The 27,970-nt window shown below is 45.4% G+C and overlaps 1 protein-coding gene across 1 annotated transcript; it reads right to left on the reverse strand.

Moving 5' to 3' along the window:
* Positions 1–9,521: 9,521 nt before the first annotated feature.
* LOC135820822 (uncharacterized) lies at positions 9,522–22,296 on the reverse strand. Its single transcript, XM_065333864.1, has 8 exons — positions 22,282–22,296; positions 21,567–21,596; positions 20,808–20,819; positions 15,911–15,931; positions 13,662–13,682; positions 11,823–11,843; positions 11,369–11,389; positions 9,522–10,467 (listed from the first exon to the last, which is right to left on the reverse strand). The coding sequence occupies exons 1-8, from the start codon at positions 22,294–22,296 to the stop codon at positions 10,276–10,278; spliced, it is 333 nt and encodes a 110-aa protein (XP_065189936.1). The 3' UTR covers positions 9,522–10,275.
* Positions 22,297–27,970: the final 5,674 nt, after the last annotated feature.

Genomic DNA, 27,970 nt, shown 5'->3' on the forward strand with positions numbered 1-27,970 from the left:
GGGTGAAAATATTTTATTTGAAAAACTTTTGTCAGGCGCGATGTCGCTGATTGCTGGTGATGACGTGCTCCTGCGTACACCAGTCACCTGGTCACCGTGCCTGCAGGGTACAACTTACAGCCTGTTTTGACCTTTTTTGGGTGCAGTCCTGTCACTCGAGTTGAACCTTGGTGTGAAAGTTGTCGTCTGCTGGCGTGGTGACCAGGTGATTTGGGCACCCAGGAGCACGTGACCGCTTCTTCAACCATGTTCGATTGGGAATAAAGGAGGAACGCTGCATCGCAGCCTTTTCGGACCAAAACCAGTCGACTCAGCGTCCAAAAGACTACAAGATATGGGCCAATCGCGGTCATCTGTGCTTTTATAAGAACGAAATAGCGCTTTTAGTGACATTTTGCATACAAATCCCCATCTCGTAGGGCGCAGTCACCCAGTTTCGGTGGAAGTGCGCGAGTTCGATTGGGATTCAAGTAGGAAGGGAGCGTCTCAGCTTTCTCGGACCAAGACCATTCGACTCAGCACCCCGAAGACTACAACTGGTGAAATTTTGATTTTTGCCTTAACTTCCCCTTTAACGGGTACCCTTTAGCAGCCATGTTTTAATTTTTGCGCAATTTTCATATAAACCATGATAGTAATTTATCTGTTCTCAGGTTGCATTTTGATATCACATTGTGATTCGCCAATTGATTTGAGTCTGATAGTTGCAGAGGTAGATCTACTAGGTGCGAAATTGCAACAACAATGCAGGCATGCAGTTTGGAGTTGTAAATAATTGACTCCCGCCTGGAATGCACAATCCCAGCAGTGTTGTTCGATACTGATTTGATCACCGAAATCCAAACGGGTACCCTTTTACTAACGGTACCTGAGATTAAAGGGGAAGTTAAGGCAAAAATTATAATTTCACCAGTTGTAGTCTTCGGGGTGCTGAGTCGAATGGTCTTGGTCCGAGGAAGCTGAGACGCTCCCTTCCTACTTGAATCCCAATCGAACTCGCGCACTTCCACCGAAACTGGGTGACTGCGCCCTACTAGATGGGGATTTGTATGCAAAATGTCACTAAAAGCGCCATTTCGTTCTTATAAAAGCACGGATGACCGCGATTGGCCCATATCTTGTAGTCTTTTGGACGCTGAGTCGACTGGTTTTGGTCCGAAAAGGCTGCGATGCAGCGTTCCTCCTTTATTCCCAATCGAACATGGTTGAAGAAGCGGTCACGTGGTCCTGGGTGCCCAAATCACCTGGTCACCACGCCAGCAGGTGACAACTTTCACACCAAGGTTCAACTCGAGTGACAGGACTGCACCCAAAAAAGGTCAAACAGGCTAGTAAGTTGTACCCTGCAGGCACGGTGACCAGGTGACTGGTGTACGCAGGAGCACGTGACCGCTTCTTCAACCATGTTCGATTGGGAATAAAGGAGGAACGCCGCATCGCAGCCTTTTCGGACCAAAACCAGTCGACTCAGCGTCCAAAAGACTACAACATATGGGCCAATCGCGGTCATCCGTGCTTTTATAAGAACGAAATGGCGCTTTTAGTGACATTTTGCATACAAATCCCCATCTAGTAGGGCGCAGTCACCCAGTTTCGGTGGAAGTGCGCGAGTTCGATTGGGATTCAAGTAGGAAGGGAGCGTCTCAGCTTCCTCGGACCACGACCATTCGACTCAGCACCCCGAAGACTACAACTGGTGAAATTTTAATTTTTGCCCTAACTTCCCCTTTAACGGGCGAGTACCCGGGTACCCGGAACACCCCTTTGACCCCTACCCATATCATATCCCTTCCTCAGACAGCTACTAATTGTGACCAAGCAGAACAAAACAGATATCAAAGAACCGCATCACTTCTAGTTACTTACGAGTCTTTCAAATTCTGACCCCTGCAAAATTCCCCGCAGGCCACAATTTAGCCGATGATCCCAGTCATGGAACACAAAAAGAAGAAGATGAAAGTCATTGGTAAGCAACAAACCTTACAACACTACTATATGCATATACTTGTAGGTATGCCTATGACATCGTTATTGTGCACTTACAAAAGGAGACTAAGCAAACTTTCCCGCAACAAATGCCTTTCCACAAGCACGCCCGCACTCGCACACGCATGCATGCACACGTACAGAAACACACACACACGCGCGCGCGCGCACACACACACACACGCGTGCGCACACACACACACACACGCGCGCGCGCGCACACACACACACACACACACAGGAATATGCAAAAGCGTTGAAACCGGCAAGTGTCTCAAATTGCCATAATAAACACAAGGATACGCTTCTTATGAACTTGACAAAAGAAGCCCAACACACACCCATATCATATCGCTTCCTCTGACAGCTACTACATGTAATTGTGACCAAGCAGAACAAAACAGATATCAAAGAGCCGCATCACTTCTAGTTCCTTACGAGTCTTTCTAATTCTGAGACCTGCAAAATTCACCGCAGCCCACAATTCAGCCGATGATCCCAGTCATGGAACACAAAAAGAAGAAGATGAAAGTCATTGGTAAGCAACAAACCTTACAACACTACTATATGTATATACATGTAGGTATGCCTATGACATCGTCGTGGACAAAGAAATCAAACCCGTGAGCCGAAATCAGCGCCAAAGGTCCTCAGAGAGGCTCTTGGACAGTACATGATGTACTGTAAAAGCCATTATTCTAACGGGGCGCATATATAACGATTTCCCAAAATTGACTAGTTTACGTGTACCAAACAAAGGTAACGATTTTCACTCATTCTCAACGCTCAGTAGGACAGTATATATATCGATTTCTGTATAATGATTTCCAACGACAGATTTCTCCCCGTTAACTCGTTAGAGTTAGCACTTCGTTATATATTATATATATACATATATTGGACTCAGTAGAGCGTCCGGCCCCTATATGATGTCCAACCCCTATATAGAGTCCATTGGTCCAAACCTTCTGAAGATCAGCACACCTGCAACAAATAGATAGCACAAGGATACGCTTATTACCGTAATGATGCATGGAAGCACACAACTACCAAGTTCTCAACGAATGTGATGCTCAATGAAAATCCATCCACTCAAAGACCTGTGAACAGGTGAGGGTGGGGACAATAATCTATTAGTAATACGAGGAATAAGATCGTTTGTGCACACTCAAGACGCACAGACACACCACCATACATGTAGTGTACACAGTGTTTCACTTCACTGCAACTAAATTGATATGAGATGATTTGAACAATCTGTACAGCGTTGCCGTCAGTCAGTCTTCCCCAAAATGGAAATGCAATGATTTGTTGTCACGAGGCAGTTTCACTGACACAATGTCATGTTTGTGACATCAAAACGGTTACTTCATGGAATACGAGTACATGTATTAGCTTGAGAAGCTTTTTCTTGTCATCGGCATACAAGAAATCCTCCTCCTACTACTACTACTACGGTACACTGGCACTGCGTTTCTGGATCCCATTGTATTTGACATCATACTAGAGCCTAGTAGTAGAGGAAGAGTGTCGTGGAGTTCACATAATTATCACAGGGATAAAAATACTTTTCTCATGAAATAAAATAATAATTGATGATAGCTAGACGATCGTATACGATTGATGCAAAGTCCTTGCAGTCCTTGAGGACTATTACGAAGTGGTTGATTACTTTTATGGCATTCATTCAAGCAACATCAAACAAAAACGCGATACGATCCTTGAAAATGGAAAAAAATTCAAGCATAACGACAGAACAGCAGACCAATCGAAACGAGTAAAAGCTTCCTTACCTCAGTCATCGTCCTGCCATGTAGTTGGACAGCCTTTTGACACGGTGGTACAGGCAGCTCTTGTCCAGTCAAACAGGGTACTATCCTTGTGGCGTCGAACGAAAGAGAGTGTCAGTGTATCTGACTCGTCAGATTGGAACTGTGCTGAACCTTTCTCGTTCTCCGCTTTCTGCTTTCATCCCTCGCTCTGATGAAACCGTTTAAACGCCTTCCTGGCAGCAATGGCCAGCCAAACAGGGGATCCTTGTGGCGTCGAACGAAAGAGAGTGTCAGTGTACCTGACTCGTCAGATTTGAACTGTGCTGAACTTTTCTCGTTCTGCAATTTGTGGCGTCGAACGAAAGAGAGTGTCAGTGTATCTGACTCGTCAGATTGGAACTGTGCTGAACTTTTCTCGTTCTCCGCTTTCTGCTTTCATCCCTCGCTCTGATGAAACCGTTCAAACGCCTTCCTGGCAGCAATGGCCAGCCAAACAGGGGATCCTTGTGGCGTCGAACGAAAGAGAGTGTCAGTGTACCTGACTCGTCAGATTCAACTGTGCTGAACTTTTCTCGTTCTGCAATTTCTGCTTTCATCCCGCGCACGGATGAAACGTCTTCAGAGAACCACAAGACGCTTTCCAGATTTGATTTTGAACGTCTCCTTATCCTCCTTGGTTACCTCGAGACAGATTACTGTCAGCAACTGCACAGCAGAACTGGCAGCCATGGCTGTAGTGAAGAAAGGAATGCGCTGCCATGAGGCAAGCAAAACTGAAAGGGTGTTTTCTCTTTCGGGCACAACACACAGGACGGCGTGACTGGATAAACTGGACTCCTGGACCGTGAATAGGGGACTTGTAGAAAAAGTGTACCGGTACTCCTTATAGGGGATTGCGCGGCAGGATGAAGCTGATCAAAACTGAGTGGACTCCTGGACTCTGTATAGTGGATTTTGGACCAATGGACTCTATATAGGGTGCTGGACATCATTATAGTGCATGGACTCTATACTGAGTCCTACATATATAATTATATGGCTTTACGTATAGAATATAAGCTGAGTCCCGAGTGTTTACGGGAAATAAAAACCTGAGGCAAAAAAACGAAGCGAAGCCGAGGTTTTTGCCGATGGTTTTTTTCCCGTAAACACGAGGGTGAAGTTTATATTCTATTTAAATTATAGCATAAAAACCTCCAGTCATTTTCCTAAAAGTGGTTTTTTATAGCACCAGGTTTTTACAGCACCAGGCTTTTTATACAAGTTTTTTTACAGCACCAGGTTTTTTATATGAGTGATTATCAGAAATATTACCTGCTTTTTAGAACACGCAAATGACTGGAGGTTTTTTATACTATAATTTAAAGTACATGTAATTGAAATGGATATACTGCGCTACTTTTGAATAGTTTGGTTGGATTTCTTTGACAACGACTGTACTTACAGTGTTCTACTAAAGAAACCAAACACTACCATTCACTAATAAACCCACCTTGGATACATGTGTGCATTAAGCAATAAAAATCAACAAGCAACTCCATCTGCGTAGTCACCACATTCAACCATAGAACAAAATTTATTGTTCACAGGCATATAGCACGCACGCATGCACGGGCACGCACACAAACGCACTCACGCACGCACGCACACACACACACACACACACACACACACACACACAGGAAAAGCAAAAGTGAAAGAGCACACAGAGATGCTGGACAAAAATTGGCACCTTGAGTCATGCCTCACTCTTTGCATTCTGCTAAACATCCAACTATACAGCAAATGTCCTGGTCATACATGTACATAATAGCAACCACACAAATAATACCTACTTCCTCCGGAAACAAAAACTTCGTGACTTTTTTACATGACTTTTCAAGGAGTTACTGTGCTCAAAAGAAGTGTTCTTTTGGAAGAGAAACACTTCAACACATTCAATCGACATATCTACAATATCTACAGGATCGATTAGTGGGAGTAGAGTGTCAGTCTGGGTCGCCATCGCTCGACTCATCACGGCTGAAACCGTTCCAAGTCGCAGGTCGATCGACGCGATGTCGTATGTCGCGGAGAAGCTTCTCCGCGCTCCTAATCATCTTCATTGTTACCTGAATGCCATCTCCAACATCTCGGCGGAAACCACGGTAGCGCTGCAGCACTGCTACTCATTACCGCCTCCGCTCTCGCTCGAGGACAAACACGGGCAGAGCCAAACCTTTCAAATTTCCTCCGAGGGATATCATAGTCGGACCAGGACTTCCTGACTGCCCCGATCAGATCTCGCTTGTTCTCCTTTGGGACCAAGGACACATCGTCGAGGCTGAGGCGACATCATCCAGGTTGAGGTCTGGGCTCTGCAGTGGCTGAACGTTGACTTTTATTTTGAACTTGTTCATCTTACTCTGCTGCGCGAAGTGACGAATGTCACACATCTCTGCATTTTATGGTTTTGACATTGTGCCGACCTGTTCGCATGCCGACAGCAGTTTCGGGGATGGCAAAGATTTCAAAACGCAAGCTGCTATCAGTGGCGGATCCAGGATCCGAAACAAGAGGGGGGGGGGGGGCACACTACAGGCTCAATGGAACAAGTTTACTTTTACAATGACTTTTGTGATACTCGAACATGTAAATGTATGGGCACTATTGGTATAATATAACAATCAGCAATTTTACCAACCAAACGGAAAAAGACCTGTTTTATGATGTTTGTGATGTTTTATGAATTGATGTAATTATTTAGTTCAAGTTGTATAGTAAAATGATTAATTTCTAATGCTGGTATGCAAGTGTGAAATACTCGACGCGACAAGAGTTTACAGTTCACAAGTTCAGTACACGCGTACCGCGTATCGATCTACAGACCCGGTGAACCAGTGCATGAATGTGTACAGTGCATGCAGTACAGCGACTTGGCCTTGTCATCTACACAGAAAGTGCACGCGAGCTCGGTTTCGATCGAGATCAGTAAAAAAAAAGTCGGTCGGCGCTTCTGAAGGGGGGGGGGGGGGCACGTGCCCCCTTCGCCCCCCTCTAAATCCGCCACTGGCTATTGCTATTCATTTTCCACTCTTCTTGCTCCTCGGTGCCATTGTCCTGCTCTGTCAAGCTCTGAACTAAAACATAGCCACAATGAGCAGTGAGCGCAGTGCTTTTCTTCTCATTGCGCCTGGTGGACGAAAATGAAAAAAAAACATATTGAATTGTTCGCTTTGCTTTGTTTGCAACGTCGACACCCTTGCTCTGCGATGACTGTCGGCTCTCCAGAATATGAATTATGCTTTCCTACGATTCATGTCATGTCAGTGTTCCAGGCTGACAGAATCAGAGAGAAAGAGCGAAATAACAGTAGCGAAAAGTAGTGAAAAAGTCACGAAGTTTTTGTTTCCGGAGGAGGTAATAAGTAATACCAAGAGTAGATAAAAAAGAGTGTACAACTCCGCATCTCTTCTGCACAATCTGCAGATACCCCGCCCGCGGCGGAATTTTTTGTTGACGTTATCTTTTTTCAGAAAAACGTGCATTTTGCCGTAGAGCAGTGTGAGAGCACGTGCTGGGCACCGACCTTGTAATGTAAAGTCCGGCCAAGTGCACAAGGTAAAACTTTCCGAAAGACTCTCAGCGCATGCATCATCGAAAAGATTACGTCAATAAATTAATTACGCCTCTGGCCAACCCATCTTGGAGTTGCACACTCTTGTTTATCTACTCTTGGTAATACTACTACAATACTGTTGGGCACTGAAGAACAGAGCGCCGAAGAACGGCCAGGCTAAAATTTCACCAATTTTTAAGAACGGTCTAGGCTGGATCTTTATGCAGATAAGGACGGAAAATGCGATGTACACTATAATGTACACTCAGAAGTATAACTCTGCATAAATGTACATGAAGGTTTGCATGATACATCAGGGGCCTCGGAAGGTATTTTAGTGAGGTACAGTTAGCCATCTGAAGTACAATTTACTCGTGGGGAATTATAATTAATAAGGGATGGCTGAGTCGGAAATTTTGGAAATTTAGAGCCCAAATCAGTGCATTTTAGTGATTCACGGGGTACTTGGGGCAAATAGTGGTACGGTCAATACCGTAGTGACCGTACCGTGTGCGATGCCCCTGTACATTTCTGTTGTTTCAAGGTACTGCAAGTAGCACGATCAAAACACGTGAACTGGCAGGTGTGCATATGCTTCACCATGCAACCATGTACTTCCTCCGCCCAAGCAAAACAATTTCCTTATCTCTTTCAGCCCAATGACGGGTGTCAATCTATCATTATCCATGTATGTGTTGCAACGCTAGTGTCAACCTCTAATCAAATGTCTTCTTCATGCACGTGGTTTAATTCTAGCGCCATGCGTATCCATGTTCCACCTGCACTGTGTATTTTATTATCACCTTTAGAGCTTTTGTCACTGGACGGTATTCGACATACATGCAAGAACGGAAATCCTCGCCTGGAGACACCAGCAGTGATGAATTTGGGGGGGGGGGGAGGCACAAGGCACAAGGTACTACAGTGCTTGTCAATGGAATTCATCCTACTGGAAACTAGTGCTGGGTACTACAATGCCCTGGCAATGTTGTGCGGCCAGGCTGTGTGCTAGATTGTGCCTCTGCTATGTACATATACACTGGGACAATTTTGACATGGCAGCACTGTACTTAGAACAAACCACCAGTACCCTCATCAACCACTGACTTCACTTAAGCACCTGTCTTTAAGGTGGCAGACTACCCAAAATTCGCTGAAAAATCGAATTTGTTAATTCATATTGAGTGCTATGTCAGTTGAAAGAGCTTGAATAGCTTCAAATTCTCTGAAAATTGTGTCCCGATCTGACCAGCCGTTCAAGAGTTATGGCCTAAAATGTGCCCTTGCAAGGAAAGATTTTTTTGTTGCACGCTGTCATTTTGTTGGCAGCACTGTATTTGAATGTGAGCAGACAGTGCGCAACTTGTCGTATCATGGAAACACGCGAAAGTGTGCAGAATTTTGCTCCAAGTCCAAAAAATCACGTTCTTGAGCCACGTATTGGGCTGCACGGCGGCGGGCTTTGCCCGCCGCCGTGCAGCAGGACTTTTGCCAGCACCCTCGTGACGTTGCAGATATGTGGCTTGATTATTGTAGTTGACGTTGATTTAGTGACTTTGGCAAGTTTGAGTCGTGTCAAGAAGTCAGGTAGGATTCAGTACTAGGCAGTTGTGGAACGTGAGTCTTTGCCGGTTTCTGAGGGTATCCTGGATTTGGTGTGCAGCGCTGTGGAAATGGCTTGCTGTGGACGTCCCAGCACTGGATGTTGTATCAAAGGTACGACCGCGTAGCACGTGCTAAACCTATAAAAAATTCAAAAATTGACTTGGGTCTGTGAGAGTCTGTGCGAGAACGCCCACTTGTTCCGTTATGACAGATTCCAGGGCCACGTTGAGGGGCCCTACCCCGACACCCATGGCTGCTTCTGGACTTGTTTTAGGTTTGGGTCCCGCGCACGGACAGAATGGGCACGAAAATGTGAAAAAATTGTAAATGCATTTGTTTGGCTCCTGGGTGGCTCGCACAACGTGGCACTATGCCGGAAATTTGAGTTTTTCTGGCCTGGAAAGCCTGTCCGTGAGGCGCAAGAACCTGTAAATCATGTCCTGAGGGCCAGCATAGTGGCAGGAGTGTGTGGTTAAAATTTCACTCAAATCCATTAAGAAACACCTAAGTTACGGTCAATTGAATGCCATATGAAATTTATGGGTAGGCTGCCCCCTTAAAAACAAGAACAGCTGAAGACGTCTTTGACGGTAAACTATCATCCGCTTCTATAAAACCCATCCTTGTCTTACAAAATTGATTGATTGGGCACAACACCGGCATTTTTCATGGTAAATACACAGAACAGCTATCAAAGTTACTTACAAAATACTTCCGCTGGAAAGAGGCCACCATCAAGCATTGAACAAATGTCCCGGTCATATAGCACACAAAAACGCACGCACGCACGTATGCATGCAAACAAATACACACAAAAGGAATAAGCAAAAGCGTTGAAAACCGGCAGCCATAACAATGTGACGACGTTCGTTTGTTTCACCATTTCACTACGATTCTACTTCTTGCTTGCAAAGTCCATCAGTTATGGCAGGTTGAAACTCACATTGTTCCTGTGGTAGTTGGAACTTCGGGCACTGTTTGCAAACAGCTGCTAGGATACATTGACACCATAGGTATCACCAGCTGCTGCTCTGTGTCTGAATTGCAAATTAATTCTCTCCTTGGCTCGGCAGCTATCCTGCGTTAGGTCCTTGATTTGTAATGCTCTGGGGTAGGTGGTAGAGTTCTTTTGGTCCTATTGTCCTTCAAACCCTCCCGTGTTTCCTATGATCGATATGTAAGAAAAAGAGTGTCGTGTGTTTCTCTCTGTTGTTTACCTACCATCATATTTCTTACAAATCAAGAACAACGTAGGCAGACTGAAATGCTCCAAGACTAAGCAAATTCCACCCAGGCACTCACAGAACCAGATGATTACATAATAGCATAGCATAAAACACACAGAGTGGTTATCGAAAATTCTGACTTCTGATGGGTAATATGCACACGATAACAGGGACCACCAGCTATAGTTTTACATCTGTGCAAAGCAAAGAGAACAGCTTTCAGAGATCCTGGACACAATATGGCACTTACCCGACTGGACGCGTCCTCAATCTGCGAAGTCTGAACAAATGTCCACAGGCATATAGCACACACACACACACACACACACACACACACACACACACACACACACACACACACACACACACACACAGGAAAAACAAAAGTGAAAGAGCACACAGAGATGCTGGACAAAAATTGGCACCTTGAGTCATGCCTCACTCTTTGCATGCTGCTAAACATCCAACTATACAGCAAATGTCCTGGTCATACATGTACATAATAGCAACCACACAAGTAATAACTAATAAGTAATACCAAGAGTAGATAAACAAGAGTGTGCAACTCCGCATCTCTTCTGCACAATCTGCACATACCCCGCCCGCGGAGGAATTTTTTGTTGACGTCACCTTTTTTCAGAAAAACGTGCATTTTGCCGCAGAGCAGTATGAGAGCACGTGCTGGGCACCGACCTTGTAATGTAAAGCCCAGCCAAGTGCACGAGGTAATACTTTCCGAAAGACTCTCAGGGCGTGCGTCTTAGAAAAGATTACGTCAATAAAACAGTACGCCGCGGGCAAACCCATCCCGGAGTTGCACACTCTTGTTTATCTACTCTTGGTAATACTACTACAATACTGTTGGGCAACAAAGAACAGAGCGCCGAAGAAGGGCCAGGCTACAATTTCACCAATTTTTAAGAGCGGTTTAGACTGGATCTTTTTGCAGATAAGGAAGGAAACTGCACGCACGCACGCACACAAAGGAATAAGCAAAAGCGTTCAAAGCTGCAAGTGCCTCGTCATTTCATAATAATAAAACGAAAAGACATGCTTCTTATCAACTTGACACAAGCAGACCAATACACACCCATATCATATCCCTCCCACTGGCCGCTACTAATTGTGACAAAGCAGAACAAAACAGATATCAAAGAAGCGCGTCACTTCTAGTTACTTACCCGTATTCCATCCATTGAGGTCTGTGAAATTCACCGCAGGCCACAATTTAGCCGATGATGCCAGTCATGGAGCACAAGGAATAATATGAAAGTCATTGGTAAGCAGCAAACCTTACAACAGCATAATATGCATGCACATGTAGATATGCTTCTGATTTACAGTCGTTGGCAAAGGAATGCAGCCTAGAGAGCGTGTGCCAGTAGACGTGTGTTTACCGCCATATTGTCAGGTGTGTCTTTACCACCATAATTAGCAACCATAAGTACAACTGCAGTGGTGTCTTCAACTTCATGCTCCCGAAACGAAAAGAATAAAATATATGCTTCTTATCAGCAGCTTGACACAAGGAGACCAACACACACCTATATCAGGTCCCTTTCTCTGACAGCTACTAATTGTGAACAAGCAGAATAAAACAGATATCAAAGAACCACATCACTTCTAGTTACTTACGAGTTCTTCGACTTCTGAGGCCTGCAAAATTCCCCGCAGGCCACAATTTAGTCGATGATCCCAGTCATGGAACACAAAAAGAAGAAGATGAAAGTCATTGGTAAGCAACAAACCTTACACCACTACAATATGTATATACATGTAGGTATGCCTATGACATCGTCGTGGACAAAGAAATCAAACTGCCCGTGAGCCGAAATCAGCGCCAAAGCCCTTACGGCCGGCCCCTATGGTCGTCAGAGAGGTTCTTGGACAGTGCATGATGTACAGTAAAACCTGTAACTAAAGACCACTGTGACTAGCGACCAGCCTGGTACTACAGACCACTTCGCCAGGCATGGACAGTCTGACATTCATATTATGGTTGTGCCGTGCAAACCTCTAACCAAGGACCACCTGCCACTAAAGACCGCTTTCTCTGGCCCCAAGCGGTGGTCGTTAGTCACAGGTTTTACTGTAATTGAAATGGATATACAGTCAAACCTCGTTAGGACGAACACTGATAAGGCGAACTTTCCATTAATACAAACTAAGGCTAATCCTATGGTTGGCCAGGCATCAATTCAAGTCAAAATTATTCGTTTTCGACGAACTTCTGTACAGCGAACTTTCGCGAAGACGAGCTATTTTCAAGTGTGATTCGAACAAAATCAGTGTGGTCATGTACATGTAGTACGAACGTTCGGTCCACAAGCGTGCTCTTGCGCTGGCTGCCTTTTTCTTCTTTTTTTTCAATAGACGAGGCCATATTGTACGTACAGTGCAAATTGTTTTCAAGCGTGTTTTGAACAAATAGTCAGTGTCTTATACGAACTTTCGGCACAGTTGTGATTCATTGCACTTTGTCATTGCACTTACCTGTTTCTGGCTTATGGTAAGAATAACATGCTTCCCATGTACCACAGCATGCACCTTCACGTAAATACAAGTATGATTATGCATATCGATTTTTTGTCGGATCTGGATAAGAAGAACTCCCGATCAGACAAACAAATTTGTTCAGTCCCTTGAAGTTCGTCCTAACGAGGTTTGACTGTGCTGCGCTACTTTTGAATAGTTTGGTTGGATTTCTTTGGCCACGACTGTACTTACAGTGTTCTACTAAAGAAACCAAACACTACCATTCACTAATAAACCCACCTTGGGTACATGTCTGCATTATGCAATAAAAATCAACAAGAAACTCCATCTGCGTAGTCACCACATTCAACCATAGAACAAAATTTAAAGTTCACAGGCATATAGCACGCACGCATGCGCGGGCACGCACACAAAAGCACACACACGCACACACGCACACACACACACTACACACACACACGCACACGTACACACACGCACACACACACACACACACACACACACACACACACACACACACACGCAAACACAAACCCAGACACACGCACATATATATATATATATACAATCACATACACAAACACACACAAACACACACACACTTGTACTTGTACTTGTTGCTCACTGCCAAAACTGGTCACACAGGTCTCCTCGTGAGAGGGGAGAGAGACTCAACTGGCTATTGATTTACCGTCATTGACAAAGGAATGCAGCCTAGAGAGCGTGTGTGGGCAGGCGTGTGTTTATCGCCAAATTGCCAGGTGTGTCTTTACCACCATATTTATCAACCATAAGTACAGCTGCAGTGGTGTATTCAACTTCATTCTCCCGAAACGAAAAAATATGCTTCTTATCAGCTTGACACAAGAAGACCAACACACACACACCTATATAAGGTCCCTTTCTCTGACAGCTACTTATTGTGACCAAGCAGAATAAAACAGATATCAAAGAACCGCATCACTCCTAGTTACTTACGATTCTGCTAAATTCTGACCACTGCAAAATTCACCGCAGGCCACAATTTAGCCGATGATCCCAGTCATGGAACACAAAAAGAAGAAGATGAAAGTCATTGGTAAGCAACAAACCTTACACCACTACAATATGTATATACATGTGGGTATGCCTATGACATCGTCGTGGACAGAGAAATCAAACCCGTGAGCCAAAATCAGCGCCAAAGCCCTTAGGCCACACGTTTTTATATCTATGTTTCTCGTCACACGCGCGCATACGACTCAGGAGTCTGGAGGAAAAAAAAGAAAAAAATGTGCTGCACTGACTGTGCATGTGGGGACCAGCACACTCATGCACATGTACATAATGTGGCCTGGCCTGCGCGACACATGATGCGAGGTCACCAATTATTGTGCGCAATCTAGCTGCACATGCACAGATTGTGACAGAAGCTCCTACCACATACTAGTTGCTAACTATGGATGCTATTTTGCATGGTGTATTGGTGGATTTTAGTGTGAACAAAGGTCTGATAAACTTTTTTTTATTTTTCGGTCATTTTTTATTTTTTTCCACCTCTCGCATATGTTTTTAGATTTTCAGGTGACGAGAAACATAGAAATAAAAACGTGTGGCCTTATGGTCGTCAGAGAGGTTCTTGGACAGTGCATGATGTACAGTAAAACCTGTAACTAAAGACCACCCTGACTAGCGACCAGTCTGGTACTACAGACCACTTTGCCAGGCACGGACAGTCTGACATTCACATTATGGTTGTGCCAGGCAAACCTCTAACTAAGGACCACCTGCCACTAAAGACCGCTTTCTCTGGCCCCAGGGCGTGGTCGTTACTCACAGGTTTTACTGCAGTTGAAATGGATATACTGCGCTACTTTTGAATAGTTTGGTTGGATTTCTTTGGCAACGACTGTACTTACAGTGTTCTACTAAAGAAACCAAACACTACCATTCACTAATAACCCCACCTTGGGTACATGTGTGCATTATGCAATAAAAATCAACAAGCAACTCCATCTGCGTAGTCACCACATTCAACCGTAGAACAAAATTTATTGTTCACAGGCATATAGCACGCACGCATGCCCGGGCACCCACACAAACGCACACACGCACACATGCACACACGCACACATGCACACACACACACACACACACACACACACATGCACACACACACACACACACACACACACACACACACACACACACATACACACACGCGCACACACACACACACACTTGTACTTGTACTTGTTGCTCACTGCCAAAGCTGGTCACATGGGTCTCCCCGGGAGAGGGGAGAGAGACTCAAAAGGAATCTTGGAAAGATGACTCAATTGGCCATTGAACCGCCCAACGGCCGACACCTTCTGAAATCCCCAAACTAGGGTGGACTTGAAATGATCCCACTTGGCTCACCACACCTCAGTAACCGGGTGGGGACAAGGTGCAGAAAAAGGATTGACGGCATCAGGGTATCCGAACCGGGATCCAACTGCAGGTACCCCTGCCCCCAGTGAAGGTAATACTTGCTGCTAGTGTGGGTGGCTAAATCACAGTGGACCCGATATATGCTTCACTAGCACCATTGATTACACAAGAGTTAATCTAGCCACAAGCAGTCCATGGTTAACAGGTATGTATACTTCAAATTAGAAAGTATATGAACCCTGAAACCAACAAAGGTGGTAGGTACAACAATACACCTTCAAGCAGCCAAGCCCGCTGGCAACAGGCCCAACACTATCTGGCATAAGGGTACCCACCAACCGAACTAGCTGGCACAGACACAAACACACACACACATATATACAAGCACATACACAAACACACACACACCCACACACTTGTACTTGTGCGTGTTGCTCAATGCCAAAACTGGTCACATGGGTCTCCCCGTGAGAGGGGAGAGAGACTCAAAAGGAATCTTGGACATATGACTCAACTGGCTATTGATTTACAGTCGTTGACAAAGGAATGCAGCCTAGAGAGCGTGTGTGGGCAGGCGTGTGTTTACCGCCATATTGCCAGGTGTGTCTTTACCACCATATTTATCAACCATAAGTACAGCTGCAGTGGTGTTTTCAACTTCATTCGCCCGAAACGAAAAGATATTCTTCTTATCAGCTTGACACAAGAAGACCAACACACACACCTATATAAGGTCCCTTCCTCTGACAGCTACTAATTGTGACCAAGCAGAATAGAACAGATATCAAAGAACCACATCACTCCTAGTTACTTACGATTCTTTCTAATTCTGAGACCTGCACAATTCACCGCAAGCCACAATTTAGCCGATGATCCCAGTCATGGAACACAAAAAGAAGAAGATGAAAGTCATGGTAAGCAACAAACCTTACAACACTACAATATGCATATACTTGTAGGTATGCCTATGACATCGTCATGGACAAAGAAATCAAACCCGTGAGCCGAAATCAGCGCCAAAGTCCTTACGGCCGGCCCCTATGGTCGTCAGAGAGGTTCTTGGACAGTGCATGATGTACAGTAAAACCTGTAACTAAAGACGACCGTGACTAGCAACCAGTCTGGTACTACAGACCACTTCGCCCGGCACGGACAGTCTGACATTCATATTATGGTTGTGCCGTGCAAACCTCTAACCAAGGACCACCTGCCACTAAAGACCGCTTTCTCTGGCCCCAAGGGGTGGTCGTTAGTCACAGGTTTTACTGTAATTGAAATGGATATACAGGCATCAATTCAAGTCAAAATTATTCGTTTTCGACGAACTTCTGTACAGCGAACTTTCGCGAAGACGAGCTATTTTCAAGTGTGATTTGAACAAAATCAGTGTGGTCATGTACATGTAGTACGAACGTTCGGTCCACAAGCGTGCGCGTGCGCTGGCTGCCTTTTTCTTCTTTTTTTTCAATAGACGAGGCCATATTGTACGTACAGTGCAAATTGTTTTCAAGCGTGTTTTGAACAAATAGTCAGTGTCTTATACGAACTTTCGACACAGTAGTGATTCATTGCACTTTGTCATTGCACTTACCTGTTTCTGGCTTATGGTAAGAATAACATGCTTCCCATGTACCACAGCATGCACCTTCACGTACTTGAAGTAAATACAATTATGATTATGCATATCGATTTTTTCAGATCTGGATAAGAAGAACTCCCGATAAGACAAACAAATTTGTTCAGTCCCTTTAAGTTCGTCCTAACGAGGTTTGACTGTACTGCGCTACTTTTGAATAGTTTGGTTGGATTTCTTTGGCCACGACTGTACTTACAGTGTTCTACTAAAGAAACCAAACACTACCATTCACTAATAAACCCACCTTGGATACATGTGTGCATTATGCAATAAAAATCAACAAGCAACTCCATCTGCGTAGTCACCACATTCAACCATAGAACAAAATTTAAGGTTCACAGGCATATAGCATGCACGCATGCGCGGGCACGCACACAAACACACACACGTACACACGCGCGCACACACACACACACACACACACACACACACACACGCACGCACACACACACACACACGCACACACGCACATACAGACATACACATCACACACATACACACACACACACCATTGGACCATTGGACGCCCATCGCCGGAGGCGATGATAGCGATGCTACGGCAGAAGCCATAGCAGCTTGTGCTGGTATTGTACCATTCAACAGCTTGCAAGGCTGAAGAATTGACCGCCACTATTCAGCCTGGTCTACACCACACAGCTATGAAGTGGCTTTTTCTGGCCAGTGAATCCCTACTTTTTGGTCTTTTTCCATACACACACCTTTGACCTTTGACCTTTGACGCCCATCGCCGGAGGCGATGGTAGCAATGCTACGGCAGAAGCCACAGCAACTTGTGCTGGGGTTACACCATTCAACAGCTTGCAAGGCTGAAGAATTGACCGTCACTATTCAGCCTGGTCTACACCATACAGCTATTTGGAGTGACATTTTCTGGCCAGTGAATCCCTTTTTTGGTCTTTTTCATTTTTTCTTTTTTTTTTCTTTTTTTTTCCCGCACACACATCACACCACATACTCCGGCATGCACTGGCTTTTGGTAACCACCCAGGAGAATGAAAGAAAAGTCAGGAAGAGTCTGAGAAAGAGAAGAAAGACGTGTGTGACCATAATCGTCGGGAATCGAACCCGCAATCTATCGATTGGAAATCGCTGCACATACCACTGCACCATATGGGACACACATACACACACACACACACACACACACACACACACACACACACACATACACACACCTGTCCTGTCCTGTCCTGTTGAACCACTGCCATGAAGGTTACGTGGGCCCCGGAGGGTCAGCTGAGAGAGAGGAGGAGCACACAGCCCTGTGACGATCCAGGTGATACGGTAAGCGAAATTGGCGGGAGCAGGCGCAAACACATGTGAAACCCTGACGGTCCTGAACGGTCGGACGACTACAAGTCCGTGAGCAGCGATGACGGGCGCGGCCATGTGTAGACGCAAAGCAGCGGTCACAAGCCCGGCAGTGAGCGACGCAGCACAGCGGAGAAGCAGGCAGCGGCAGGGGCGCACCGACTGCTGACTGGGGGTAAGTACACTTGTGCCTTGCCAGACCTCCACGGGACCTCAGCCAACGGCCACACTCTCCACACTGACACGCACCCTTTTGCTCCGCAACCGGCTTCGCACGCTCAATCTTACACTTGTGGCAAGCGCGATCACTGGGGCGTGCAAACAGTCGGCCGCAGGTGTAGCATGTGACGGGAGGGGGAGGATGCTGGGCATCTACCGGTGCTGAGTACGCCAAGCGCCAGGTGGAACGCGACTCGCATTCAGCTCGCCATTCCCCCTCGAGACCGCAAGAACGAAGGTCAGACATAATACAATCCTTCCAGCGCCGACGAGGGCCATGAGCTGGGCGACGCGACGGAAGCGTGCCAAAGAGAACTTGCTTCGGCAGAAGGTGGTCCTCCATCCGAGCAACATGTCCGAGCCATTCAACGCGGCGGTTCTCCACCTTCGTGCGGATGGTGTCGGGATCACCCCACCTCACACGTAGTTGGTGATTGGTGATGTGGTCATCCCAGCATTCTTGGCGAGACACTCCCATGATCGAGAGGATGCATCGGTGGGGGAAGAGAGAGAGAGAGCCACTGTAAATCCCGTTGAAAAGGCGTCCTACACTCCGAACCGTACAGCAAGAGCGACAAGACACAGGCGTTGAACACACACCTCTTGATGTGAAGGTCCAGGTGCTTGTTGCCAAAGATGGACTTTTGCAAAGCGCCACACGCTTGAGAGGCATTCGCAATGCGGGAGTCAACATTGCAGGATGAACGGCCGCCGCTGTGAATTACCGAACCCAGATACTTGAATTCGGTGACACAGACAATGTCGACACCAGCTTGCGCCTTGGAGAAGTGTTCCAGCTAGGTGTCAGGTTGCTGAATGTCTCAGTACTCCTTGTCACTTTTATGCTATTTTGTCGCACTCGCTGACTTGATTTAATCTGATCACGTTGGTGGACCAATTGTCGTAACTCGTAACATCTTGTTGCGGCGAACGTGGCTCCTGAGCATGATCCTTTCCCAGCTGTGTTATGGTTCAAACAGTTTCTTTCCAGGACTTAGCGCACACGTGCTTGGTCAGCTTGAAAAGATGTTCAAGGCTTGCATCCGTACCACCTTGCAACAGTGGCTCTTGACTCCAACTGCCCCGCTGCTCTCTCTGCTCAGCATTGTTAGTCTACCACATACATATACACACAAAATTGTCTTATTTGTTCATCGATGCATTAACACGTCATGTAGCCCCCTTCTTCAACAAATATTCACACGAACGCCGCCACAGACTGTTCCGGAAGATCAGCGCACCACACGGGGACAAGTGTCGAACTTGCTTCAAGTTCCCTTTCTTCGTGGGCCTGCGGGACGATCGACCATGATGTTTCGGGGAAGCATTCTCTGGAACGCTCTCCCCTCTGATTTTAGAGTGATAGGTGCGACACTACTACAATACTGTCGGGAACCGAAGAACAGAGCGCCGAAGAACGGCCAGGCTAAAATTTCACCAATTTTTAAGAACAGTCTAGGCTGGATCTTTTCAGTGCAGATAAGGACGGAAAATGTGATGTACACTATACAGTACACTCACAAGTATAACTCTGCATAAATGTACATGAAGGTTTGGATGATACATCAGGGGCGTCGGAAGGTATTTTAGTGTGGTACGGTTAGCCATCTGAAGTACAATTTACTCGTGGGGGAATTATAATTAATATGGGATGGCTGAGCCAAATATTTTGGAATTTAGAGCCCAAATCAGTGCATTTTATTGATTCAGTGGGACTTGGGGCAAATAGTGGTACGGTCAATACCGTAGTGACCGTACCATGTGCGACGCCCCTGTACATTTCCGTTGTTTTAAGGTACTGCAAGTAGCACGATCAAAACACGTGAACTGGCAGGTGTGCATATGCTTCACCATGCAACCATGTACTTCCTCCGCCTACGCAAAAAAATTGTTCATCTCTTTCAGCCCATTGACGGGTGTCAATCTATCATTATCCATGTATGTGTTGCAACGCTAGTGTCAACTTCTAATCAAATGTCTTCTTCATGCATGTGGTTTAATTCTAGCGCAATGCGTATCCATGTCCCACCTGCACTGTGTATTTTATTATCACCTTTAGAGCTTTTGTCACTGGACGGTATTCAACATACATCCAAGAACGGACTTCCTCGCCTGGAGACACCAGCAGTGATGAATTGGGGGGGGGGGGGGGGCACAAGGCACAAGGTACTACAGTGCTTGTCAATGGAATTCATCCTACTGGAAACTAGTGCTGGGTACTACAATGCCCTGGCAATGTTGTGCGGCCAGGCTGTGTGTTAGATAGTGGCTCTGCTATGTACATATACACTGGGACAATTTTGACATGGCAGCACTGTACTTAGAACAAACCACCAGTACCTTCATCAATCACTGACTTCACTCAAGCACCTGTCCTTAAAAACAAGAACAGCTGAAGGCGTCTTTGACGGTAAATTATCATCCGCTTCTATAAAACCCATCCTAGTCTTACAAAATTGATTGATTGGGCACAACACCGGCATTTTTCACGGTAAATACACAGAACAGCTATCAAAGTTACTTACAAAATACGTCCGCTGGAAAGAGGCCACCATCAAGCATTGAACAAATGTCCCGGTCATATAGCACACAGAAACGCACGCACGTATGCATGCAAACAAATACACACAAAAGAAATAAGCAAAAGCGTTGAAAACCGGCAGCCATAATAATGTGACAATTTTCGTTTGTTTCACCATGTCACCACGATTCTACTTCTTGCTTGCAAAGTCCATCGGTTATGGCAAGTTGAAACTCACATTGTTCCTGTGGTAGTTGGAACTTCGGGCACTGTTTGCAAACAGCTGCTAGGATACATTGACACCATAGGTATCACCAGCTGCTGCTCTGTGTCTGAATTGCAAAATAATTCTCTCCTTGGTTCGGCAGCTATCCTGCGTAAGGTCCTTGATTTGTAATGCTCTGGGGTAGGTGGTAGAATTCTTTCGGTTCTATTGTCCTCCAAACCCTCTCGCTATGATCGATATGTAAGAAAAAGAGTGTCGTGTGTTTCTCTGTTATTTAGCTACCATCATATTTCTTAAAAATCAAGAACAACGTAGGCATACGGAAATAGTCCAAGACTAAGAAAATTCCACCCAGGCACTCACAGAACCAGATGATCACATAATAGCATAGCATGAAACACACATAGTGGTAATCGAAAATTCTGACTTCTGATGGGTAATATGCACACGATAACAGGGAGCACCAGCCATAGTTCTACATCTGTGCAAAGCAAAGAGAACAGCTTTCAGAGATCCTGGACACGATATGGCACTTACCAGACTGGATGCGTACACACTCTGATAAATCTGAACAAATGTCCACAGGCATATAGCACACACACACGCACGCACGCGCGCGCGCACACACACACACACACACACACACAGGAAAAGCAAAAGTGAAAGAGGGCACAGAGATGCTGGACAAAAATTGGCACCTTGAGTCATGCCTCACTCTTTGCATGCTGCTAAACATCCAACTATACAGCAAATGTCCTGGTCATACATGTACATAATAGCAACCACACAAGTAATAACTACTAAGTAATACCAAGAGTGGATAAACAAGAGTGTGCAACTCCGCATCTCTTCTGCACAATCTGCAGATACCCCCGCCCGCGGCGGAATTTTTTGTTGACGTCACCTTTTTCAGAAAAACGTGCATTTTGCCGCAGAGCAGTATGAGAGCACGTGCTGGGCACCGACCTTGTAATGCAAAGCCCAGCCAAGTGCACGAGGTAAAACTTTCCGAAAGACTCTCAGGGCGTGCGTCTTAGAGAAGATTACGTCAATAAAAAATTACGCCGCGGGCCAACCCATCCCAAGTGCCTCGTCATTTCATAATAATTAAACGAAAAGACATGCTTCTTATCAACTTGACACAAGAAAACCAATACACACCCATATCATATCCCTTCCTCTGGCAGCTACTAATTGTGACAAAGCAGAACAAAACAGATATCAAAGAAGCGCGTCACTTCTAGTTACTTACCCGTATTCCATCCATTGAGATCTGTGAAATTCACCGCAGCCCACAATTTAGCCGATGATGCCAGTCATGGAGCACAGGAAGGAAGAATATGAAAGTCATTGGTAAGCAGCAAACCTTACAACAGCATAATATGCATGGACATGTAGATATTCTTCTGATTTACAGTCGTTGACAAAGGAATGCAGCCTAGAGAGCGTGTGCCAGTAGTGGGCAGGCGTGTGTTTACCGTCATATTGTCAGGTGTGTCTGTACCACCATAATTAGCAACCATAAGTACAGCTGCAACATTCTGCTGAAGCGAGCGTGGAGCTGAAGATGGATTGGTGACTGACGTACCTGCTTACTCCACAACACCGGCGCATAATGATGTACATGTACAAGACTTCGTGAGTATTCAACTCAAATTCGTGTTCCGTCAGCGTCAGTATCAGCAAGTACATGTAGTACAGTTTGTTCCCAAAATAACTTCGGGACAGTCTGTTCATGGTTTTCATTTGACTCGTTCTCTACACTTGCGATAATTTAGCAGCAATTCTAACGTTGTAGCGTTGTTCTCTTGTAATTTAGTGGAACCTGTATTGAGTAACTGAGTTTTATGTTTCGTTACATTGTCGACAGATCTCCTGTGTACCGGTTTTGTGGCACAATGATTATAGCCATTATATTTTGTCGTCCCCATTCTTGTGCAATCATGCATATGTAGGTAATGGTTGGTTCTCTTCATGTTATTGTGGCCAATTTCATAGATGTTGGTTGCCTTGTTGCTTTCTCTCCCCTCTCCTCTCACCCAAGCCATTCTGCATAAGCGAAGCTGTGGACGCAGCATACTGCTGCTACACTTCAACGCGGGAATGCGTATAATAATAATAATAAGTACAGCTGCAGTGGTGTCTTCAACTTCATTCTCACGAAACGAAAAGATATGCTTCTTATCAGTTTGACACAAGAAGACCAACACACACACCTATATAAGGTCCCTTCCTCTGACAGCTACTAATTGTGACCAAGCAGAATAAAACAGATATCAAAGAACCGCATCACGTCTAGTTACTTACGAGTTCTTCGAATTCTGAGACCTGCCAATTTCACAGCAGGCCACAATTTAGCCGATGATCCCAGTCATGGAACACAAAAAGAAGAAGATGAAAGTCATTGGTAAGCAACAAACCTTACACCACTACAATATGTATATACATGTGGGTATGCCTATGACATCGTCATTGACAAAGAAATCAAACCCGTGAGCCAAAATCAGCGCCAAAGTCCTTACGGCCACTATGGTGCTCAGAGAGGTTCTTGGACAGTGCACGATGTACAGTAAAACCTGTAACTAAAGACCACTGTGACTAGCGACCAGTCTGGTACTACAGACCACTGTGACTAGCGACCAGTCTGGTACTACAGACCACCGTGACTAGCGACCAGCCTGGTACTACAGACCACTGTGACTAGCGACCAGTCTGGTACTACAGACCACTGTGACTAGCGACCAGTCTGGTACTACAGACCACCGTGACTAGCGACCAGTCTGGTACTACAGACCACCGTGACTAGCGACCAGCCTGGTACTACAGACCACCGTGACTAGCGACCAGCCTGGTACTACAGACCACCGTGACTAGCGACCAGTCTGGTACTACAGACCACCGTGACTAGCGACCAGCCTGGTACTACAGACCACCGTGACTAGCGACCAGCCTGGTACTACAGACCACCGTGACTAGCGACCAGCCTGGTACTACAGACCACCGTGACTAGCGACCAGTCTGGTACTACAGACCACCGTGACTAGCGACCAGCCTGGTACTACAGACCACCCTGACTAGCGACCAGCCTGGTACTACAGACCACCGTGACTAGCGACCAGCCTGGTACTACAGACCACCGTGACTAGCGACAAGCCTGGTACTACAGACCATCGTGACTAGCGACCAGCCTGGTACTACAGACCACCGTGACTAGCGACCAGTCTGGTACTACAGACCACTCTGACTAGCGACCAGTCTGGTACTACAGACCAATTTGCCACGCACGGATAGTCTGACATTCATATTATGGTTATGCCAGGCAAGCCTCTAACTAAGGACCACCTGCCACTAAAGACCGCTTTCTCTGGCCCCAAGGGGTGGTCGTTAGTCACAGGTTTTACTGTAATTGAAATGGATATACATGTACTGCGCTACTTTTGAATAGTTTGGTTGGATTTCTTTGACCACGACTGTACTCACAGTGTTCTACTAAAGAAACCAAACACTAGCATTCACTATGAAACCCACCTTGGATACATGTGTGCATTACGCAATAAAAATCAACAAGCAACTCCATCTGCGTAGTCACCACATTCAACCATAGAACACAATTTAAAGTTCACAGGCATATATCACGCACGCATGCGCGGGCACGCACACAAACGCACACACACACACGCAGACACGCACACGCACACACTACACACACACACACAATCATACACACACGCATACACACACACACACACACACACACACACACACACACACACAAACACGCACGCACACACACAGACACACACACACACACACACACACACACACACACACACACACACACACACATATATATATGTTGGACTTGGAATCAACTGTGAGCTCAAAGTTTAGATGGACATCACTCCCTGTATAGAATCCAGCCAATTGGCTTCACCCCTATATAGAGTCCATTGGTCCAAAATCAACTGTACGGAGTCCAAACTTTGAAATCAACTATAAAGAGTCTTTATGTGGACAACACTCCCTGTATAAAGTCCAGCCAATTAGGCATCCCCTATCCAGAGTTCCAAATTAGACATAGGATCTGCTGTAAGCAGCGAATATTAATCAGAAAACGGCCTCTCCCTTTAATCCTTTACATCATTCACTTCTCAAGATAAAAAATAAGTATTGAGGCGCCACTGCAGCCACTTCATTACACGAAAAACCCTACAAACACCATCCTCAAGTCAAGTGGTCTCTTCGCAGACGCTGCAAATTACAATATCTCAATCATGTAGTTTAGCCAAAATTAATTATTGTCCACGCACACACACAAATGTACACACACACACACACACACACAACGCCAAGAAAATACGTAGAAAAAAACCAAGAATCGAAAAAGAATAATGGAGAGCCAAGGATTAATTATTTGTTTTCAAATTATTGTGTGTGCACACACACACACACACACACACACACACACACACACACACACACACACACACACACACACACACACACACACACACACACACACACACACAAACTTATACAACACCAAGAAAACACCAAGAAAAGAGTAGAGGCACAATACACAATCAACTCCAACAGCCATGCAAACGTCCACCCATTTACACGTAAAGTCAAGAGGGATAACAAATAATTATACGAAACGAATGCATACGTGGGCGGATGCACGCACGTTTACATACATGTAGTAGTGTAAGAGAGTAACATAGTGCAGTAGTCAGCATAATACTAGCACATGCTGAGAGTGCAATAGCAAGCTTCACCATTGCTCATGGCCATGCAAATGTTCAGCAGCACTCAGTTCCGGAAGCTTCTGAAGATCAGCACACCTGCAACAAATAGATTGCACAAGGATACGCTTATTACCGTAATGATGCATGGAAGCACACAACTACCAAGTTCTCAACGAATGTGATGCTCAATGAAAATCCATCCACTCAAAGAACTGTGAACAGGTGAGGGTGGGGACAATAATCTATTAGTAATACGAGGAATAAGATCGTTTGTGCACACTCAAGACGCACAGACACACCACCATACATGTAGTGTACACAGTGTTTCACTTCACTGCAACTAAATTGATATGAGATGATTTGAACAATCTGTACAGCGTTGCCGTCAGTCAGTCTTCCCCAAAATGGAAATGCAATGATTTGTTGTCACGAGGCAGTTTCACTAACACAATGTCATGTTTGTGACATCAAAACGGTTACTTCATGGAATACGAGTACATGTATTAGCTTGAGAAGCTTTTTCTTGTCATCGGCATACAAGAAATCCTCCTCCTCCTACTACTACTACGGTACACTGGCACTGCGTTTCTGGATCCCATTGTACTTGACATCATACTAGAGCCTAGTAGTAGAGGAAGAGTGTCGTGGAGTTCACATATTATCACAGGGATAAAAATACTTTTCTCATGAAATAAAATAATAATTGATGATAGCTAGACGATCGTATACGATTGATGCAAAGTCCTTGCAGTCCTTGAGGACTATTACGAAGTGGTTGATTACTTTTATGGCATTCATTCAAGCAACATCAAACAAAAACGCGATACGATCCTTGAAAATGGAAAAAAATTCAAGCATAACGACAGAACAGCAGACCAATCGAAACGAGTAAAAGCTTCCTTACCTCAGTCATCGTCCTGCCATGTAGTTGGACAGCCTTTTGACACGGTGGTACAGGCAGCTCTTGTCCAGTCAAACAGGGTACCATCCTTGTGGCGTCGAACGAAAGAGAGTGTCAGTGTATCTGACTCGTCAGATTGGAACTGTGCTGAACCTTTCTCGTTCTCCGCTTTCTGCTTTCATCCCTCGCTCTGATGAAACCGTTTAAACGCCTTCCTGGCAGCAATGGCCAGCCAAACAGGGGATCCTTGTGGCGTCGAACGAAAGAGAGTGTCAGTGTACCTGACTCGTCAGATTTGAACTGTGCTGAACTTTTCTCGTTCTGCAATTTGTGGCGTCGAACGAAAGAGAGTGTCAGTGTATCTGACTCGTCAGATTGGAACTGTGCTGAACTTTTCTCGTTCTCCGCTTTCTGCTTTCATCCCTCGCTCTGATGAAACCGTTCAAACGCCTTCCTGGCAGCAATGGCCAGCCAAACAGGGGATCCTTGTGGAGTCGAACGAAAGAGAGTGTCAGTGTACCTGACTCGTCAGATTCAACTGTGCTGAACTTTTCTCGTTCTGCAATTTCTGCTTTCATCCCGCGCACGGATGAAACGTCTTCAGAGAACCACAAGACGCTTTCCAGATTTGATTTTGAACGTCTCCTCATCCTCCTTGGTTACCTCGAGACAGATTACTGTCAGCAACTGCACACCAGAACTGGCAGCCATGGCTAAAGTGAAGCAAGGAATGCGCTGCCACGAGGCAAGCAAAACTGAAAAGGTGTTTTTTTCAGGCACAACACACAGGCCGGCGTGACTGGATAAACTGGACTCCTGGACCGTGAATAGGGGACTTGTAGAAAAAGTGTACTCCTTATAGGGGATTGCGCGGCAGGATGAAGCTGATCAAAACTGAGTGGACTCCTGAACTCTGTATAGTGGATTTTGGACCAATGGACTCTATATAGGGTGCTGGACATCATATAGTGCATGGACTCTATACTGAGTCCTACATATATATATATATACAAACACATACAAAAACACACATACACACATACACACACACACACACACAAACACACACTTGTACTTGTACTTGTTGCCCACTGCCAAAACTGGTCACATGGGTCTCCCCGTGAGAGGGGAGAGAGACTCAAAAGGAATCTTGGAAAGATGACTCAACTGGCAATTGATTTACATTCGTTGACAAAGGAATGCAGCCTAGAGAGCGTGTGTGGGCAGGCGTGTGTTTACCGCCATATTGCCAGGTGTGTCTTTACCACCATATTTATCAACCATAAATACAG

This window comes from Sycon ciliatum, chromosome 7, assembly GCF_964019385.1.
Source record: "Sycon ciliatum chromosome 7, ocSycCili1.1, whole genome shotgun sequence".
Classification (NCBI taxonomy): Eukaryota; Metazoa; Porifera; class Calcarea; order Leucosolenida; family Sycettidae; genus Sycon; species Sycon ciliatum.

Coding starts and splice junctions, on each gene's coding strand:
- LOC135820822 (XM_065333864.1), bottom strand. Junction 11,844..13,661: donor GGTCAGAATTTAGCAGAATC/GTAAGTAACTAG, acceptor GGAATTTTGCAG/GCCTCAGAAGTCGAAGAACT. Junction 10,468..11,368: donor CCTCAATGGATGGAATACGG/GTAAGTAACTAG, acceptor ACATTTGTTCAG/ACTTCGCAGATTGAGGACGC.